This window comes from Manis javanica, chromosome 10 (assembly GCF_040802235.1).
Source record: "Manis javanica isolate MJ-LG chromosome 10, MJ_LKY, whole genome shotgun sequence".
NCBI lineage: Eukaryota > Metazoa > Chordata > Mammalia > Pholidota > Manidae > Manis > Manis javanica.
In genome coordinates, this window is record NC_133165.1 from 416,309 (window position 1) to 437,239 (window position 20,931).

Sequence of the window (20,931 nt, forward strand, 5' to 3'; positions counted from 1 at the left end):
GGAAAATGCATGCATGAATTGAAAAACAGGTTTAATCTTTCCCACCACTATGGACAATTTCTTTTCTTAAGCCCCTTTCCTCTCTGTCATGTTTCTCTGAGAAGGATCAGAACCTCTGAAAATGAGGTCCCCCACCCTTGGCAATGGCTCAGCTGCTTCCCTGGAGCTGACAGGGCAGGAATGGGGCCCTCCTGGCGCCGGGCGGGTTGCAGGAGAGCGTGGGCGCCGCTGCGCTGCTGCTTTGAAGCTTTTCTAGGCTCTACGTTCTCTGATGGCACACAGGCTGCCCAGTGCTTGGGAAGGTGGCTGACTCAGGGCAGGCATTTATGAGTCTGAGTCACCTGGGAGGAGACTGCCCACCGAAGTCAGAGCGCCCAAGCCTCAGGCCCTTGGAGGACAGAGACCTGCTCTGACCGACACACGGGCCCCCTCCAGCCTCCTCCGCCACCAAGCGCTTAGCTCAGCCCCACCCCATCCTGGGTTACTTGTGCAGGGCAAGGTCAGCGGTGACCACAGTCAACATATGTGGGAGACTTGGCACTTCGGAAGGCTGTTTCACCCATCACAGGAGTGAAAAAAAGAAAAGAAAAAGTGAGTATCTGAAACTTTTATACAGTTGGTGTTGGAGATGAACTTACATTGTCAGTAATGTTTTCTCTGGCTTTAGCACAGGCAGGCCTGGAGGAGAAACGCGACCCTAGTGTGCCCAAACTGTGGGTATAAGCCAAGTAACGAGGGACATGACCTAGTTCTGCAAATAGCAAGTGTGCCCAGTGAAGGGCTTCCTTCCCCCGACCTTGGGGAGAGGAGTGGGTGTGTTAAGCAAGGTGAATTGGGAGGGTGGACAGGGAAGGAAGGAGAATGGTGGAGGGACAAGGACAGTGCCCTTCCCACTGGGCACGGGAAGGGGTCCGGCTGGGGAGGGGAGAGGAGACAGTGCCCACCTGCCAGCCACATTCACACCCTGCTGGCTAAGCAAGAGTGGGTGTCTAAGGGTGCAGGAGACAAGGAAGGACCTTAGCCTAGATGGTGTGTCAGGAGCCGCTGTGCCGGGCCTCCCAGTGCCCTGACGCTTGGGCCAAAGATGCCAGACCAGCTGTCTGAGCCCCCGTAGTTTATGGGCCTCAGCTGCATCGGCTGTGTCACCACTGACTTCCCCAGCAGAGTCCGGGGGCCCAGTGCAGGCATCCTTGAGGTAAGCACAGACTCGGTACCCAGTGTCCCCAACAGCCTGTGGAGCCCTAGCAGGGTGGCAGGGGGCTCTGAATGACCTCACTGCTCCCTTGGTGACCTCTCAGTCTGCCAGCACTTACCTAAGGAGACCTCACGTCCTAGAGGGACACCCCGTTGCTTATTTCATCTGATGACATGGGAAACTACAGAGCCAGGGGTCAGGCCACCCCGAGTCAAAGGTGCTTCACCAAGTTTAACTTACACATTTACGAAATGAAGATTACAATTGGTCGATATCTAGAACTTGGTTGTAGATTAGCCAGAATTGCACACACTCAAAGAAGTAAAATAAAGACGCATCATTACAAATTGCCAGCTCCCACCCCCCGCCCTCCCTGTCTGGGATCTCCATTTCCAGGGTCAGCAGGAGCTGCCCTCCTGCCCCAGTGGCTTTTGATCTACATGTAATATATTGCTTTATATAGTTTGGTGCCTACATGATTTTTCTCATATAGTGGTTTTCTTACTTAGTAGTTCATTTCAATATGACTTTTCTTTCCTAATTCTATTCTGGTGAGTTTATACATTTAATACTCTGCATGTGACAGAAACAGTAGATATTTGCCCATCTATTACTTACCTTTACCTTGAGGAACCCTGTGACTGCTTTTGCTTTTTAATTATTTTTTATTATAAAGTTCTATATGTTTATTACAGAAAAATTAGAAAATAATAGATATCCAAAAAAAGGGGAAAGCCCATAATCTCCCATACCAACATTTTTTAACTAGTAGGCAATATATTCTTGTATATATGCTTTTTTTCTTATTGTGGTAAAATATACATCACATAAAATTAACCATTTTAACCATTTTTTTTTTGAGAGGGCATCTCTCGTATTTATTGATCATGTGGTTGCCATTTTAACCATTCTTAAGTGTACAGTTGAGTGACATTACGTATATTCACAATGTTGTGCAACCATCACATTATCCATCTCCAGAGCTTTTTCATCATGCCAGCTTGAAACTCTGCCCCCGTAGACAGCTCCCCAGCCCCACCCCCCGCGGCCCCAGCGACCTCTGATCCACTTCGTCTCTGTGAGTCTGGCTCTTGCAGGTACGCCATGCAAGTGGAGTCGTGTGATATTTGTTCTTTTGCATCCACCTTATTTCTCCGAGCATGATGTTTTCAAGATCATTCATGCTATAGCATGTGTCAGAATCTCCTTCCTTTTTTCTGGCCGAGTAGGTCCACTGCATGCATGGGCTACATTTTATCCATTCATTTGCTGATGGACATTTGGGCTGTTTCCACCTATTGGGTGTTGTGATTAGCCAATCACAGCTGCTATGAACCTGTGTGCACAAGCATCCCACATTTTTGTATATGTCCTTCCTGACTATATCATCTATCCATCTTCCTATGTTAAGACATGTCATTTACAAAAATAGGTTACATTATAATCTGCTTTTACACTTAATAATTTATAATAAACTTTTTCACATCATTAAATATCCTACATAATTTTAATGGCTGCATATCATTTTATTGTATGAATATAGGATAGTGAATGTAATCAATTCAATACTGTTAGACCTTTAGGATGTTTCCCATCTTTCCTATTATAAATGACAACTTCATGTAAATTTTGGTCCACATACTTATTTCCTTAGGATAAGTTTCTAGACATTAAATTGCCGCAACAATACTAATAGCTAACATTATTGAGTGCTTTTTATGCCACATTGTAGTAAGCACTTTATGTGTAGTGTCCAATCCATGTGAGTACTGTAGTTAGCCCATTCCACAAATGGGACATGGAGGCCCTGCTAGGGAGGGAGAACTGGAGGTGGCTGCTCTGCAGGCTCTGTGGCTGCAGGCTCAACGCCATTTGCTCCTGGTCTCTGACTTTGAGCATCTCTGTTTGCAGTTATCCTTTCAAAATGTGGATGACCACATCAGCTTTTCTTGGCGACAGTGAAGACTGAGTAAGCTCACAGGGTAAAGGGTTTGGACTCATGCACCCTGTATATGATCAATAAGTACCAGTTATTGTTGTAGATGCTGAGCTACAGCAATTTCATTGGCACTATTTTTGCATGAATTCTGTTCTGCTTTTATAGTTTGAGTTTTTTATAGTACATCATTACACTTATTAATCTTCCCCTTTGAAATATATGAAGGGTTTAGCATATTTGAATTAATTGTATTGAAAAGAAACACACAACTTACCTGAAACCAAGGTACTACGCTAACATTTACACCACAGATGTGCCCAATAGTCTTGTTTTTAAAAAGAAAACTGAGTATAAACATAGGAATAGATACCAGCTAAACTCATAATCAGAGATGCAAATTAAATGACCATGATCATGACACCCAGCATCAGTCAGATCATGCACAGAAAGGTACTCTTCCACACTCAAGTACAAATTAATATATCCCTTTTCCTTGGCGACTTGGCAAAAAAGTATCAAGAATTTAAAGGGTAAGCTAGGTATCCAGTTTCACCTCTAGGACCTTCCCTAAGGAAATACACAAGCGCTGAATGATATTTGTGGAGGGTGTTCCTTAATTCATTCTAACAGCGTAACACTGGAGACCTGTGCAGCCTGTAGGAGAATGTCGGGCCCACTCTCACCCTTAGAACTTGCAGGTGCAGCCGATCCCTCAGCTTCCATGAGAGTCAGAGAATTACCTGGGAAGTTATAGGGTGGGTGGGAAGCACATTTTCCAATGACTTCCCCTTGGGATAGTCGGTGACCTGAAGCTCACCTCCAGCTTGGAGACCATACTCTTTCTCCTTCCTTTTCACTTCTTTTCTCCTGAGAGCACTCCTTCAGCACATCATCTGAACGAGAATCCTCCTCACCTTAGGCTCTGTCTGGAGAGTACATGATCTAAAGCACAGCCATTAAAAGAAAATGACAATGAAAATCTATTCACTGACCTATAACAATGTTCCTAGTGTATTAGTGGTTGCACAATACTCATTTTTTGTAAAACCCCAATAAATGTTAAAAAAAAGTCCCGAAAAATAGATGTGAAGCCATACATTCTGTATTAACTAATATATCAAGGAATTATACTCGTAAGTGTGGTAACGATGGCGTTGGGAAATCCAACCCAGGTCTCCCTGCATGCTAGGTGAGACCTCAGCCTGGAAAAGTGTTCTTGGCTGTGATGGAGAACGAATTCACGAGCAGGTCCAGCATGTATGTAAAGCAAAGCACACACTCAAGGGGGTGGGGCTGTGCTGCAGAGGGGAGCGGCCCAGTGGGGGTGGGCGGGGTGGTCTCATAGTTGGGGGTTGGTTAAGCAGGGGGTGAAATATTCACCTGGATAGGTGGGGTTTTCTCAGAATGGGGAGAAGATTCCCAGGAGATAAGGTGACACTCTTTTTGTCCTTAGAGGGTCTGCCTCGGACTGCTGTGGTGCCCAGGAGTGTGATGTTTACTATGCTGAAGAGCATATAATGTATTTTGTGGTGAAATCAGGGTCAACCTCTCCTCCATGTTGGAACCAGCCAGCTTTGGCTAGTTTTTATCTATACCCTCACTTCCCACATCCAGAGAGAACCGTTTACACGGAATGTTTAGAACATAAACAAGCATCTAGCTGCATGTAAACACCAGCCAAAGTCCCCAACCCCCTCCTGCTCAGGTCTGGCTATGCACTTCTGTCACACTGGTACTGAGGCCCTCCAGGAGAATGTCTTTGCTCCTGGGAGATGCGTGCTGAAAGGGCAGTGTTTCTGCACCTCACCTCCAGCCTCTACAGTAAGTGTGCGTAGGCATACACATGTGGAGAGAGAACCAACGGTGAATGTTAGCAATCACTGAATCCAGTGAAGGGTATATGGACTAGGCTGTATTTGTCTCTCAACTTGTTAGGAAGTTTAAATTCATTCAAAATAAAAAGTTTTGGGGGAAAAATGGGAGTGCTAGGATTACTGTGATTTTAGCCATATCAGGAACTATGGGAATTGGTGAGTCTGTGTTTTGTATTCTTGCAGCCAAGGACTTTGTGTGCTACACACACCCAGTGCCGTCGTCACTTGCTTGTGACAAAGCTTGTGCTGCCCTCCTTTGCCTTCAGCTTGCTTTGAAGTCTGTCAGCCTGGTAGACTTGTCTCGGCTGAACCTTGTATCTACCAGGTAGACTAATACTGATACCCTTCCAGTATGAGCACACCCTTGATTCAGCTCCTTACGGGAACATGATTCTGCTAGCAAATAATTAGAAAGTATCTCAATGGCCTGAAGTGGGGGGTTGACTTCAGAATTGTATGCAACCACCGAAAATATTACTGCAGAAATGTGCCAACTGATATGGGAAGATAGTTATAATATACAGCAGAAAAAAGCTAAAGGTTAGAAAGTTGTATGGTATGGGAAAATCCACTATTATATCCACAGATTTGGAGCAACGTACACTAATGTTTAACTTTGGCTGACTCTGGGTGGATGAAATTTTGGGTGTTTTGGGTTTTTTTGCTTGTCCATCTATTCTAACTCTTCTGTAATAGACGCATTTAAGCATTTAAAGAAACCTGATTAAAAGATAGCATGACATTTTTTCAACAAACAAATCCAATTATGGCACTTTCTCTTAAATTATAATTCAAATGTGGCGGTGGTGTAACACCTAGGCATGGCGATCCTCTTATATATTTATACTTGAGATGCAGCTGGCATTGTGGTCAAGACTTCAGATTCCGGTCTTGGGGTAGCGGAGCTGCACCTTGGCTCCCCCCTCACCTCTGTAACAGCTGGTAATACCGATCTCACAGCCGCGTTGGAAAGCTCTTGGCACAGTGCCTAGCAGTACTAAGGGCTCGATGTCCTTAGCCTTCTTCAAAGGGCCACCAGGAGCCCCTGCCTAGGCCTAAAGGGCTCCGCCAGGCATCTGACAGCTATGCTGTGCATCTCGCCTGGCCTTTTCTGAGAGCAGGAAGCAAGTGGCAGCAAAAGTGGCATTCCCAGGCCACTGAACTTCCCCCGAAGCCCAATCTGTGGTTGGAAGGCAGAGGTGCTGTTATCAGCACCATGCCCACGAGGCCAAAGGTCAACAACCAAGGTTCTGAAGACCCTAAACAAGAAAGTGTCCCTGCTAGGCACTATTGGAGGAAAAACATTCACTTGTCCGTGAGAAAGACAGTGTATTTATTTGGAACACTCTAGTTTCAAAATTATCTCCTAAACTCAGAATCTATGAGACAGGATACAAATGAGTAAAATCACCACTAATTGTTACACACTTATTAAAACTCAGTTGATTATGTGGAGTAGTGTTTTCCCACATTTCTGTGGTTAAGAATCACTTTGGAGTGCTGGGGATTAATTCTGATAATACAGAGGGGCTGGTATGGGCCAGTAGTCAGGAAATTTTTATTTTTAAAAATACCTCCAGATGATTAACAAAGGAATTTGAGAAACTATAATTTGAAACATACTTTTTCAATTTCCTTTACAGATTTTAAGTCTCAAGCTACTGATCCCAGAATGACCCAGTCCAGTTTTGGGAAAGGAACACTGGTCTCACAGATTCTTAGCTTTGGAAGCATCACAAATATTTTATTCTGGTTGTTTCCTAGAACTCTTGCTCCTTTCCATTTCTGTCCCAGATCTTCTAGACATGTTTTCCGTGAAGGATCCATCTTCCTTGAGTTGAGGCATAGCAATCTAATCACAGCATTTTCAAAAACCTTAACAAATTTTCTTATTAAAAGATTTATTGTTAAAGCTTTCTTTAACAATCCCTTGGCTTGCTTCTGTCCAGCTCCCTCCTGTCCCGAAGCTTAAGGAGTTTCAGTGGCGTTGTGCAGGCTCAATATTCTGGCCTTTCCACCCTGCACCTCATACTGACGACCCCGTGTATGCCGGCCCGGATCTCATCGTTTTCTTTCACGGGGCCAACTCCCTTTGGCGTCCCGGTCAGGATAATATCCCCTTCCTCCAAGGTCATTATCTTAGAAACGTAGCTGATGATGTAGGGGATGGGAAAGATCATTGAGGACGTGTCACCCTCCTGTCTGAGCTCGCCGTTGACCTTGAGCCAGAGCTTCAGGTTGTGGGGGTCCGAGATCTTGTCCCTGGGCACGAACGCACTCACGGGGCAGGAGGCCGTGAAGCCCTTGGCCAGCGTCCAGGGCAGCCCCTTCTTCTTGCACTCGTCTTGCACGTCTCTGGCGGTCATGTCCAGGCACAGGGCATAGCCGGCCACGCTGTCCATGGCGGCGGCCTCCGGGACGGCGCGACTGCGCCTGCCCAGCACCACGCCCAGCTCGAGCTCGTGCTGCAGGTCGCGGGTGTAGGCCGGCATGAGCACGGGCGCGCCCTCGGGCGCGTAGGCGCTGGAAGGCTTCAGGAAGAGCACCGGCTCGCGCGGCACGGCGCTCCGCATCTCCCGGGCGTGCTCCGCGTAGTTCCGGCCCACGCACACGATGTTCTTCCCCCACTCCCAGAAGCGGGACAGCGGCCTCGGCGCCGCCATGGCTGCGCCCGGCGTCCCGCGGCCCCTGCCCGCCGCCTACGGCAGCCTGGAGGGGACCAACCGCCTCGGAGCGCTGCCCCGTGCGCGCGGTCCGTTCCGCGGGGCGCTCTGCCGGGTGCCCGCCCGTCTCGGCGTTTGGCCTGCAGAGAGCCGCTGCGCGGGGACGCCCACGCGGTCGAGGAGAGAGGCGGGGTCTCCTGCGGGGTTCCGTCCCTCGGGCTGTGGCGCCGGCCAAGGCGCGGGGGCGGGGCCTGGCGCTGATTGGCCGGGGCGGGCCCGGGCGCTGATTGGCCGCGGCTCCCCACAGCACCGCCCGCCCCTCCGCGTCGTCCCCAGCGCCGCCGCCGCGTCATGGTTCTCGGTCGCGGGCTGCTCGGCCGCCGGAGCCTCGCCGCCCTGGGAGCCTGCGCCCGCCGCGGCCCGGGTAGGTGGGCGGCGCGCCCACGGGAAAGGCCGTCGGGCTGGCCGCGCTCAGAGGGTGTCCGGCGGCGGCGTGCGGCGTGGACGCTGCCCTCGGCGCGGCGTGAGTCACTCGCCGGGGACGGCGGCGGCCTGTGAGCCGGGGCTGCGCCGGCGCGGAGGTGGCGCCGGGGGCCTGGCCCCGGCCCTCGCGTGCGGTCCGCAGAGGCAGCAGCGCTCCTGTGTGAGCTCGGCGGACGGGGAAACCCGGGGCCCGCGGCCGCGCAGCGAGGACGGGGCCGAGCCTTGGACCTGCCCGGGGCCCTCGCGGGCTGTGCTTCCACCGGCCCCTAAGCCCGGAGCCTCCCAGCAGAGCCCAGTCTCTCTGTTTACCTCCTGCTTAGTTGGGACATTTTCACCTTGATGCCGAAATCTCTATTTCCTGGTATTCAATCTGGCCGACGTCCCAGCGGGGGCAGTGGGTTAGCCTGAGTCTGCGAGCTGGTTGGCCGCCAGCTAAGGGACCGCGGAGCGCCCGGAAGGGAGGTGGAGCAAGCAGCGAGGCCGTCCTTGGCCGTGTTCACATCTTGCTGGAAATTCCGGAGTGGGAATGTGTGGCCCTCGCTAAGGGCAGAGCCCGTTTCTTTTCCATGTGGGCACACTCATCAAAGTGTCAGGAGACAGGCAGATAGAGTGAGCGGTACTATGGGGAACTGGCCCGTGTGGCCGCCTCATTCAAGGGAGGACCCCAGCCCCACCCACTTGACGCCGCGGGGAAGGGCCGCCCAGTTTGGTTTGCAGAGCCAAATGGAACAGGTCTCGGGGCTTGGCCCGGACTGTGGGCTGCAGGTCTGTGCCCTCTGCTTATACAGAAAGTCACAGTTGCAAACCAGTCAGCCGGGAGTGTTTCTCAGGCAGTTGGCTGGAAAAGGAATAAGGTTTCTGGTAGTGTCTGCAGAAACAGCTACAACTTCCCCAGGTTCACAAGGCTCTGGGAGCACTTAGGGAGCCTAAGCACCTGGTAAAAGCGTTCCCTTCACCTGGGCAGGGCTTCTGGGGAATCAGCGGACTGGGCCCCTCCGAGGAGGATGCTCCCGGACTCACGGGGCTCCCCTTAATCCCTGTGCTGTCCCTAGGACGCGCAGTCCGCTCTGCCAGCCTCCTGGGGCTGGGATAGCACTGGGGGGAGGGGACGTGGAATGTCACAGAAACTTGGTCACGCACAAATGTTGGTTTTGCTGTCAAGAGGAGAAGGGCCTGGAATGCCCAGCTGTTTGTTAAAGAAAAGGGGGAATTGGGTATTCTTGTGTACTCAATAAAGCTGCGATTCAGGACAGCACTTGCCCCAGCTGTGGTAGGTTGAATTCTGTATTTAGACAGCCCCTGGACAGGTGTCCTGTCTGTCTTGTCAGTCGGGGCTGCCTGCCTTCTGGGTCTTTTTCTGGGAGAGGCTCCCATCCAGCACCTTTCCCAGAATTTCAAGGCTGTCTTCTCTGTCAGCTTTTCTTTCTATAAGTCCTTTCACCTTTAGACTTAAAGTATTGTTGGGGCATCCTTGAAATTCTGGATTGCACAGGGGTTCTGTCGCTGATGTATTTTGGCACTGTCTCCCGGTGGAGGGTGCTTTGTGCCGTCACTTCTGGCCCACCCTGGCAGGGTCCTGTGGCTTGGATGGAGATTCTGTACCCGCTCAAATCTAGGAATGGTTGCAGCCCACTCTGCCATTTCTCGGGCCCTTGTGGGTTTTGTGCATTATCCAAATTTTGAGTTCCTGCTGATTGAAAGTGAATGTTGTTTTCTTCCCTGGCTAGAGGCCTGGGAAGAGCTGTAAGTGCACATGACTCAGCCTGGCGCTGAGGGGAACAGCCCAGCCTGGCACCTTGGGTTCCTCCCTTCGTGGTCTGTCTGCGAGTCGGGTGTAAACACCCCAGAATGGCAGTGGTCACATCTGATGAGGTTTTAATCACAGCCACAAGCTGGCATGTCTGTCCTCTTAGAGCCCTTGGAGAAGAGAATAAGGATCACATGTCTGGAAGAGCTAATTTCCAGGAACATGAGCACGAAGTATTCTGTATTTTCATTACAGATATGGCTAAATGAGGATATTTTCTGCTCCACCAAAGGATCTTAGAAAACCTGGCACGGCAGGCCTCATGTTTGACGCTGAGCATATCATGTCCCAGGTTGCCTTTGCTGTTGTGTGGGGGGTTTGTTTTAAAGTCTCTGCCGATGTGGCGTCATGCGGACACTGACCTAAGCTGCGTCTGTCTTCCAGCCCTGCTGGGAATCCTCCTTTATCACATGGCTTTAAGGAAGAGCCTGACTGTGGAGCAGGGCACTATGAAGGTTGAGTTACTGCCTGCCCTGACCGACAACTACATGTACCTGGTCATCGATGGTGATACCAAGGAGGCTGCCATTGTGGACCCTGTGCAGCCCCAGAAGGTGGGAGGCATGGCCCCAGTGCCAGTTCTTCATCCCCTGTTGGGCTTCATTACTGTGGTATCCTTGTAACTTGGCTGAAGCCCAGCGGAAATGAATCTGTTTGGTTTTTAAAGAACAAACGAGTGTTCAGCCACTCTGCTGTGGGGGCAAAGGGCCAGCGAGGGGGCAGAAGTGGCCAAAGGCTTTGGCATGGGAGATGAGGGCTTCTGTGTGTCAGGCCCCGGGCGCAGGGAAGCAGGAGCTCTCCTGGGCACTGCCTTTCCCTGGGCAGCGCAACTGGGGGCGGCGAGCCAGTGCCGGGGTGTGACCTCTGGCCTGTGTCCTGGTTCGTATTTGGTTGCAGGTGTTAGAAGCGGTGAGGAAGCGCGGCGTGAAGCTGAGCACAGCGCTCACCACCCACCACCACTGGTACGTCCTGCGGTGCTGGCCTTCCTCCACTTCTCAGAGCTGCCTGGGCCCGTGGGCTCCGGCCACACCACCCCCTGGGCCGGGGTCTGTCACCGGGCTGGGTGCGCAGGCTCGCCACGCTCAGAGCCCTGGAGGCCGCCCTCCAGCTGCTGCGTCCACGGACCGGCTGAGGGGCCGCCCCCAGTGGGATTCTGCGACCTCGGGTGCGGGCCACCCTGCTGGTGGGTCTGCAGGGAGACCTCCGGCAGCATCTGCAGGTGTGTGGGCTGTTGTGACGGCTGCCCGGGGTGACCCTCAGAGGTGGGAGAAGGCATCTTCCCGTACGGGTCACTCAACTCCGCTGACGAGGACCGACTCAGATACCGTTCCCACGCCAGGTGCTTCCCTGCGCGGCCTGCATTTGGGTTTCAGGGCTAGAATTGCCAGCCAGAGGCCCTTACTTGGAGTTTTTGAAACTTTTGAGGCTAAAAAGCTAGAAAAGTACATTTTTTGGCTCTAAATTTTCCTTTCCAAGTGAGTGCCTGAGGACGGCCTGCGTGCTGGTGCCGGGCCCCGTGGCCCCCGCTCTCAGCCCGCGTGGGGCTCCGGCATGTCCGGGCTTTCTCCTCGTGGTAAACGAGGCCTCTCTCCCAGGGAGTGTTGTGTGGGTGTGCTGTGGCCGGAGTTTGTCAGATGGTGGCATGTCGTGGTTGAGGCGGCCACATCACCTGGAGCCTTTGGGGTGCTCAGTCCCTGGGGCACAGGCGCTGACCCCTGTGCGTGTCAGGGATGGGCTGTCACAGGCCAAGCGCTCTTCCCTCCGGGAGTCTGCTCGCGTGCGGTGCTGAGGCGCCCCGTGGCTGGCGGGGCCTTTCCTCCGCCACCGCGTAAGCCCCGTGTCACTTTGCTTTTCAGATGTTTCAATGCTTTGGGGTTTTCCTCGGCACCTGTGTTTGTGCTAGAATGGGAGACCCGAAACCAGGTCCTAATGGAGCCCCAGGCCCAGCCGAGCCTCCCTCCCACTTAGTGCGGCCATGGGGTTTCCCTGGGAGCGCGGGTGCGCCGAGGCAGTACTGGCTGGTGTGGGACAGCCCGGGATGGGGCAGTTATCTCTGGGCCCCTGGGATCCTAGGGGGATGTGTGGGAGGAGCAGGTGCTCCTGGCGATAAAAGCCCTCGCCTGGTACTGGGAGGGCCGATCTTCTGTGCCAGGCACTCCCCGCCCTGCCCTGAGCCTGGCCCCGGCCGGGCTCACATCGGTGTAAGTCCAACCCCACGAGGTGGACTCTTCCTCACGCCTTCCTGAGTGTGGGTTGGGCTGACCCCACGGGAGCACCGGGCACCCCTGGACGAACGCCTCGGAGGTGCCCGGCTCTGGCTGTATGTTCGGGTTGCCTGCGGGTCATCCAGGTGGCCTGCCCTGGGCAGATGGACCCTCGGGGGCCGGACAGGGCCCGGTTAGAAGACCGCTGTGGGTCCGCCCTGGGCCAGGAGCCGGGAGGCGGTGGCTCATGCTGCCAACATCCTCGGGAGATGCTGACGGGCCCAAAGGTCGGGACGTCTGTTTTGGTTTGTCTTCTCCAGAGCTTCAGAAGCAACAGCAGTGGTGTGGATGCACCTGGCGTGGGAACGGGTGTCCGAGCCGCCCTTATTAGTAGGGCTGAGTGACCTGTGTGGGGAGACCCTCTCCCACCTCTGAGGGTTGTCACTGGCAAGGGGGAAGCAAGCACCCCCAACATCCCACCCCCACTAGCAGGAGCCCCTAGTCTTCTTTCTGACTTCCAGGGACCACGCTGGTGGGAACGAGAAGCTGGTCAAGCTGGAGCCTGGGCTGAAGGTGTATGGGGGTGATGACCGGATCGGGGCGCTGACTCACAGGGTCACCCACCTGTCCACACTGCAGGTGAGGTGTGAGCCAGTGAGAGGGGCTTGAACATGGCCCTGCTGGGCTCCAGGCCCAGAGCACAGTGTGGTGGAACCACTGCCTCCCCCTCCTGGCTGTCCCCTCCCTCACCAAGGGGCCAAAGGGCACTTGAGGGCTTGGGCTCTGGAGGCCAGCCTGGGGATGGGCAGAGGCCCCTTGGGCTGCCTGGGCTGGATAGTCCCCTCTGCTGTAAGCCAGTCAGGTGCAAATGGTGACAGGTTTGGTTTTGAGACAGTTGGGGACACGTGTGGACTGTGCGTGGGACCCCTTCCTCAGGCCAGCATTAGGTCTGGGGGGTGGCGGTGATGAGTCACGTGGAGGTCTTTGCTTAGGAGGTGGGGCTGGAGCACGCAGGGCGGTCTGCTGGGAGCTGCGGCCCCTCGCGAGGTGCGGGAGGATGGGGGCTCTGAGCCCTGGGGACCCAGGTGAAGGCTGCACGGACGCTCAGCTTTATTTCAGTTTTCTTGTAGGTTTGAACATTTCAGAAGCGAAGAGATGGGGAGGGGTGGGGAGGCATAGAAGGAAAATGAAATGGAAGGCCGAGCACCTAAGGAGGAGAACCATCTTTTCCAGCAAGACACCCGGTTCAGATTTGGCCCAGTTTTGAGGGAGAAAATGAAATTAGCCCCTTTGGTTTTGTGCACTAGCAACACCGGGTGCCAGGTGGTCCCTTCCCTTGGGGCCACACTCAGAGGCTCAAGGGCTGCGTCCCTGCCACCCTGCGAGCCGAGCAGCACCCTGCGAGCACCGTGCGCTGGGAGCTCCTGAAGTGGGGGGTGTGGTCAGGGCGGGAGTCCGTGGGGTGGCCTTCAGGGAGCACATGCCAGTGTGTGGCCTGTTTAAGGTGGGGTCTCTCCACGTCAAGTGCCTGTGGACACCGTGCCACACTTCTGGACACATCTGCTACTTGGTGAGCAAGCCCAACAGTTCTGAGCCCCCTGCCGTGTTCACAGGTGAGTTTTCTGGGGGTCAGGCAGCCGAGGAAGGCCTCCTCGGAGGAGGCCACAGTGCCGGCGGGTGTGTGGCTCTGGCCCTGGAAGGTGGTGGGCAGGCAGTCTGTGGGGCAGCCTGATGTCTGTGGGGTCTGGGATCCCAGACGTGGGACCCAGCTGGTGGCAGAGTGCTGAGGCCACGAGCAGCTCAGGTGGCCTGGGAAGGGGAGGCCACAGCGGACCTGGGAACCATGGGCCGTGTCTGGTGTGTATGGGGAGGTGGCGGGACCCCTGGGTGCTCTTGGCAGTTGGCTGGTGGTGGAGTGTGAGCAGGGGAGGTGGCATACAGGAGAGAGGTGGTCCTGGCTGCCAGGGATGGGGCATGGGGGCCCCGGGCCTCCCAGGGTCCTTGCTGCTGAGATGCAGCCGGTGAGGATGTGGCCCCCCCCCAAGGAGGCCCAGGAAGCCCCCAGGAGGGCTGCTGGTCCTTGCTGCACCCGTGCACAGCCCTCTCCTCTGGGCTGTTCTGGCCTCTCGCTGGCCCAGACTCCAGGTCGAGGTGGCCTTCAGGGCCAGGCCACTGGGAGCCTGGAGGCTGTGAGGGGTGGGGCGGGCTCCCTGGAAGAGCCTGGCCAGCACAGATGGGGGGACGCGGCTGCATCTGGTGGCTGCTGGTCTTCTCCCATGGGCCTCCTTGGGCACGAAGCCCATTCTCGGGAGAGACTGGGCAGGAAGCAGCCTGGCAGGTGTCAGGGCAGAATGGGGGTGGGGGTCTGCAGGGTGGCAAGTCCTTGTCACAAGGGCCCTGGTGGGCTTTGGTCCCAAGAGAGGGGCTCCTGCAGGGTCCAGGGGACATGGCCTGGGGAGATCATGGGGGATTCACAGGAAGGCGCTGCCCGGGATGTGGGAAGGCCGGGCCTGGGAGGGCGTTGCTGGGTGGGTGGGGGCAGGGCTGGGTCTTGTGGCCTCAGGGCAGTGGGGGGGGAAGTCGGGTGACCCCAAGGTGACTTGAACAGCCGCTTGGGCGCCAGTGGTGCCAGGTGAGAGTCAGCAGGTGGGCACTGAGTTACGGGTGTCCTTGGGCCCTCTCTGGTGTCTGGGTGGAGGCCAGGCCCGGGCTGTGCCCTTTGCCCAGGGCTCAGAGTGGAGCCCCACTGTGTGCCGCCCACGTGGGCCGGGAGGTCAGCATTGCCCACGCGGGGGTGCGCACACCAGGGCCCTGACACCGCCCGGCGGCTGCTGTCTTCCAGGCGACACCCTGTTTGTGGCTGGCTGTGGGAAGTTCTACGAGGGGACGGCAGATGAGATGTACAAAGCCCTTCTTGAGGTCCTGGGCCGGCTCCCTCCAGACACAGTAGGTGCCCCTGGAGCCCCCACCAACCCCCGGGGGGCCAAGGGTGCTCGCCGCCTGACCCCCACGTAGGCGTGCAGGCCTGCCCGCGTGCCGGGAAGGGTGGGAGGGGGAGGCATGGTTTCCCTTTTGGTGTGTTTTGTACCCTGTATGTGTTCTTTAATGTCCATGCAAGTCCCTGGGCTCCAGGGATGTCACTGGCTGGACCGGGCCCGAGCCCTGTATGCCCATCCCGGGGGCCGGAGGGTCTGAGCCTCTCCAGAGCTCAGGCTTTGTGCTCCCCAGAGAGTGTACTGTGGGCACGAGTACACCATCAACAACCTCAAGTTTGCAAGGCACGTGGAGCCGGACAACACCGCTGTGCGGGAGAAGCTGGCCTGGGCCAAGGTGAGCGGGCGCTGGGTCCAGGGCCAGCTGGCTGGCCTCAGACAGGCTGACCGAGCCGCGGGAGGAGCCACTGCCCTGCCCGCCTCCCGGGCCTGGGCCAGGGCGCCTGTGCGGCCATGGAGTCTGCCCAGGAGGCCGCCTGTCTGAACGGTGGTGTTATTTCAGCCATGGCCCCAGGGTGCTCGGCTGCCTGGCCTCCTGGCCTAGGGCTGTGGCCTGGGAGGCATCTCCCTGGCAGGGCTGGGGGTGCTGGCAGTCGCTGCACAGGCAGCCAGCCGAGGTGCTCCTGGACTCGGTGGTCTTCCCCGTCACTTCCCCACGAGGAGCGGTGTCAGTAAGGGACACACGCTGGAAGCTCAGCGAGTAACGTGCCTCACAGAGCTTGGCTTGGCTTAGTAAGTCACCAGCTTTTATCCAGTATCTTTATCAGTTTTTGGGGGCGGGCTTACGGAATAATACTTACAAAAATTCAGACGCTACCTTAATAAGTTGACAGACGTTACCCCATTTTTTCAGTGTGCATGTATGAATGTTTGATATGACAAACTCATCCTGTTTATATACTGTGCATGTGGTTTTCTGGCTTCCTTTCCAGATAACAGCAGGTCTTAATGTTCTTTCCATAGGTGCCCATGCACGTGAACTCATTCTTTTCATTGTTACCTGTTTTTTAAAAACTAATTTTTATTGAGGACAGTTTGCCTACAATAAAGTGCACCCGTTCTGAGTGAACAGCACACAGCTGATGAATTTTGACAATGTATGCCTGTGGAGCCCCTGCCACACTTGGGGTACAGAGCTTTCCCACCACCCCAAAGGTTCCCCTCCATTTGCTGCCCCAGCGCTGCGGATCCGCTGTCACATGGGTCAGTTATTCCCAGAGTTTCATATAAGCAGAACCACGTAATATAACCCTGTGTGTCTGGTTCTTTCGCTCAGCATAATCTTTTTGAGATTCATCCATGTTCTTTTAATTACTGAGTCATACTTAGTGTGGATATACTGCAGCTCTTTGATCCACTCACCTGTGGGTGGCACTTGGGTTATTTCCAGTTTTTTGCTGTTATAAATAAAGTTGCTCTGAATGGAAGTCTTTGTGTGGACACACGTATTCAGTGCTTGTGGGCATACACTTAAGAGTGGAATTGCAGGGCCTGATGGTAGGCGTATGTTCAACTTCTAACAAACTGCCAAGCGGTTTTCTAATCGGTTGTGCTGTCTGCCATTCCTAGCAGTGTGTAAGCGTTCTGGTTGCTCCACACACTCACCCACCCTAGGTACTGTTGATTTTTAAACTTTAGCCATTCTAATAGGTGTGTAGTGGTATCTTGTGGTTTGAGAACTTAAATTTCTCAGATGGCTAATGAAGTGGAACGTCTTTCTATGTACTTTACATGTCTTTGTAAAGTGTATGTTCAAATCTTTTGTCCATTAAAATTGGGTTGTCTTACTAAGTTGTAGAAATTCCTTACATATTCTGGAAGCAAGTCTTTGTGAGGCACAGATCTCATTTTCTCCTGCGTTGTGGACCTGCCTTTCCATTACTTCCATAACAGTGTCTCTCCAAGAATAAACATTTATACTTTGGATGAAGTTTAGGTCGTTAATTTTTTTTTTATACTTTTTGTGTCCCATCTAACAAATCTGGGCCCACACTTACATCACAAAGATTTTTTCCTTTGTTTTCTCTTAGAAGATGTATAGTCTTAGTTTTATGTCTTATAAATTTCGGTCAATGACACGTCAAATCAGCGTTTGTCTCTGGTGTAAGGTCAGGGGAGAAGGTCACTCTTAACTGCCCACTGGCATCCAGTTGTTCAGGGCCATTTGTTGAAAAGACATTTCTCCTTGGGTCACTCTGGCGTCTTTGATGAATGAAGTGGGCCGTGCAGGCATGAATCTACTTCTGGACTCTGTTCTTTTCCATTGGTCAGTGTGATTTATCCTTGTGTGACTCACGCACCGTCTTAGCTGTGGTAAGTCTGGACTCAGGTAGTGTAAGTCCTGTAGCTTTATCCTTTTTAAAAATTGGTTGTGGCTCTTCTGAGTCCGTTGTATTTCTATGTGAATCTTAGGATCTTGTTAATTTTGTGTTCAGATCCTTTGCCCTTTAAAAAAACTGGAATGTCTTACTGAATGAGAGGATTTTCTTTAAAAAAAAAAAAACTATATTCTGCCTACAAGTCCTTTGTCAGATACGTGTATTGTGAATAGTTTCTTCCATTCTGTGGCTCACCTTTTATTTTCTCTACAATATATTTTGAAGAAATTTTTAATTTTAATGAAGTCTAGCTTATTTTTTTTCATGGTTTATACTTTAGTCTCCTAAGAAATCTTTGGTTTTCCCAATGTCAAAAAAGTTTCCTCCTGTTTTCTTTTGGAAATTTTAGTTTTAGCTTTTCCTTCTAGATCAGTCTGATCCCCCCAGCCCCCCCATTATCCGTTGGATCTGTAGTAATGTCCCCTCTTTTATTTGATGTTGGCAATTTGTGTTCTTTTCCTTATTCTTATCAGTTTTATTGATCTTTTAAGACTTTTGCCTTAATTTTTCTTATTTTTCCATCACACTGATTTCTGCTCTTTTTAAACTTATTTCTTGTACTTACTTTGGGTTTACTTTGCTTGCCTTTTTATAGATTCTTAAGGTAGAACCTGAGGCCCTTGACTTTCGTCCCGCTTCCTTTTCTAGGATCAGCGCTGAATGCTAACCCTCAGGTGGCCCTTTAAGCAGCAGTCCATAAATTGATATACTTACATTATATTCAATTTGAAATATTAAAAAGTCTGTGATTTCTTCGACATATGGTTTATACATATGAATTGTTAGCCTTTTCAACACTTACGAGAATTTTCATACACATGGAAAAGCCGGAGGAATTGCATAGTGGTGTACACGCACCCAGTGTGCGCTTTCTGCTGTCGCCTCACTGTGCTTACTGCCGTCTGCCTGTCCACCTCACTCGTTCTTTTTAACAAGTAAAGAATACCGATGTGGGGGTGCCACCCATCAGTCATTTTACCAGTCCCATTAGGGAGGGCACTGGAGTCGCCTCCAGTCCCGCTTTCAGGACATTGTGTAAGTCTCCACGTTTCCGTGTCTCGGGCTTCTGCAGGACCTGCTGCCCTGACCCTCGCTTAGCAGGTAGCCCCAAAGGCTGCGGCAGTTCTCACGGCCCTAGCCGACCGCCTGAGGACCTGTTCTAGGAATGTCCTTAGAGGACTTGTCTTTCCTTGTAGGAGGTAGGAGTGAGTGCTGGAGGAAGCACCGGGAATGGTCCAAAACATTCCCAGGGGGGAAAGGTCAGAGATTAGCAGTAAGCCTCCATCTTGACCTTCAGCGGGACCCGTTCCAGCGATTGAACCCCACCTGACGCCGCTGCTCTCGGTCATGGCGGGTTGGGACCTTGCGGTCCGAGGGCCCTGACACTGCCCACACTTTGACCCTGTGGCTCTCCGGGTCAGCCCAGCAGAAGGGCAGGGCAGAGCCCTGGCTGTGAACTCTGACCTTGCTGTCAGACCTCCTGTGGGAGCGAGCGGTTGGCCAGACGCCCCCGCTGCGTCTCGTCCCTGTCACCCTGGTCAGCATTGGTCAGGAGCAAGGCCCTGCAGGGGAGGTGACCAGCTGCCTGCTGGGGGCCCTCATGAGGGGGAAGCCCTGCCCGAACGCCTGTGTGGGGGCGACGGCGAGGGAAGGAAGAAGGCTGGCCATGGCTGCGGGTACCCGCGCCTCCCCTCGGGAGCTGCCACTCACCTCGCCTTCTCGGTGGGACCCTGTGTGAAGGTCCCTGGAGGGATTCAGGAGTTTCTGAATCACGCGATGTTTGTTTTGCAGGAGAAGTACAGCCTCGGGGAGCCCACGGTGCCATCCACCATTGGGGAGGAGCTCACCTACAACCCATTCATGAGAGTGAGGTGAGGGTCCCACCGGCCAGGGCCAGGGCTGCTCACTGGCACCCCGAAGGACGGTGACAGGGTGCTCACCAGAGCCGTGGAAGGCCCCAGGGTGTGCATTGTGTGGCCACAGAATCAGATGAAGGGGACACCTTCCTTGGCTCCCGGCTGGGGTGCGGGGTCCTCTCTGACCCCAGAGTCGGGATCAGCAGGCAGGAGAGGTGAAGTGCCGGCATGGAGTTGGTGTCCCCGCTCCCCCTCATCTGCAGGATGGCTCGGCTAGTGCGTCTTCCCCGTTTAGGAACCACCACATGGCCGTCGCGGCCTCGTATTTTTAAGAATGTCCCTGCTCCTCGTCTCCTCCCCGGCGCCCCGGGCAGGTGGTGCGCCTGCTGGGTGTGGCCTGCAGCCTGGCTCGGCTTCCGCAGGGAGAAGACGGTGCAGCGGCACGCGGGCGAGACGGACCCCGTGGCCACAATGAGAGCCATCCGCAAGGAGAAGGACCAGTTCCGGGTGCCCCGGGACTGAGGTGCCCTCGGCGGCCACCCCCCTTCACACGTGCTTGGGTGTCCGGATGGCCTTGTGGATTTCCTGCCGGCTGTGTAGGAAATTCATTCCGGGGTTGATTTTCACTTAATTCCAGCACCCTTGTGTGCTTGTTTTATCAACTGTTCTAATGCATATTTATAAGAGAAGAATGTCATGAAGTGTTTATTCCCGGAAACCCTTTCTGTGGGCCTGCAGTCACCGTGCACAACTCCACGTGCCGCCCCAGGAGCTGCCCCGTGCCTGCCAAGCCCACGCCCCAAGCTGTCGTTCTGAGCTCCGTGCCTTCCATGGCACGGCCCTGAGTGGCACCCCTCATCTCCAGACCCCGAGAGGAGGGGCCGGCACAACCCACGCCCTCCCCTACCTGTGTTCTCCACGTTGATGGGCAGAACAAGGCAGCTGGGCCGGGGTAGCATTTCCAGGCATGAAGCTGGGCCTGAGAGCCGGCCGTGTGGCGCCCACCTGCCCCATCGCTGTGAAGGCCAGTCTGTCCTGGGAGCATTCTCAGAGGCCAGCGCGGGACATTGTCTCCTGTAGCAAAAGGAGTGGGTGGGAGAGCCTTGAGGACTGTCTGCAGTGGGGGGTCCCTGGCCCCCGCATGGCTCTTGGACACGCCATCCACACCTTGCCACCCCTGCTTGAGCTCTGATACACCCAGGCCCCTGGCGGGAGTGTGGCAGGGCCCCTCCTGTGGGCTTGATGTGGGTGTCGTGTGGCACGGCCGTGCCAGGTGTGGCCGCTTAGCCTGCAGCCTCAGGCCACTCGGGTCCTGGGAGGACGGGGGGCTCTGGCCGCAGCAAGTCACACCCCAGGCAGAGCTGGCGGGAGGTCTGCATGGGGAGGAACGAGGTCCCCCGGCGTCTAGGGCCCTGAGCCGGGGGAGGGAGAGGGGAGACTCCGGGTGCGCGGGCCGAACGGGACATTTGTGGGCTGCAGGGCTGCAGGGCAGAGGAGTTCCCTGCCAACTCCTTTCTGGAGCTGGAAGTTGTCCTGTGC

The 20,931-nt window shown here is 54.1% G+C and overlaps 2 protein-coding genes across 9 annotated transcripts; one reads left to right on the plus strand and one right to left on the minus strand.

Annotated features, from left to right (window-relative positions):
• Positions 1-478: 478 nt before the first annotated feature.
• Positions 479-20,084, plus strand: HAGH (hydroxyacylglutathione hydrolase). Of its 8 annotated transcripts, none has more exons than XM_073214375.1 (9): positions 479-591; positions 10,346-10,515; positions 10,859-10,923; positions 12,687-12,804; positions 13,670-13,778; positions 15,008-15,111; positions 15,394-15,495; positions 19,328-19,407; positions 19,656-20,084. In XM_073214375.1, the coding sequence occupies exons 2-9, from the start codon at positions 10,372-10,374 to the stop codon at positions 19,912-19,914; spliced, it is 981 nt and encodes a 326-aa protein (XP_073070476.1). In that variant the 5' UTR covers positions 479-591; positions 10,346-10,371; the 3' UTR covers positions 19,915-20,084. The 8 variants fall into 8 exon arrangements, with proteins under 8 accessions (XP_073070476.1, XP_036861699.2, XP_073070475.1 ...); XM_037005804.2 differs by lacking the exon at positions 479-591 and adding an exon at positions 7,955-8,095; XM_073214374.1 differs by lacking the exon at positions 479-591 and adding an exon at positions 7,955-8,095 and having other exon boundaries at positions 19,815-20,084.
• On the minus strand, positions 6,543-7,839 carry FAHD1 (fumarylacetoacetate hydrolase domain containing 1). Its single transcript, XM_017641446.3, has one exon. The coding sequence runs from the start codon at positions 7,669-7,671 to the stop codon at positions 7,006-7,008; it is 666 nt and encodes a 221-aa protein (XP_017496935.1). The 5' UTR covers positions 7,672-7,839; the 3' UTR covers positions 6,543-7,005.
• Positions 20,085-20,931: the final 847 nt, after the last annotated feature.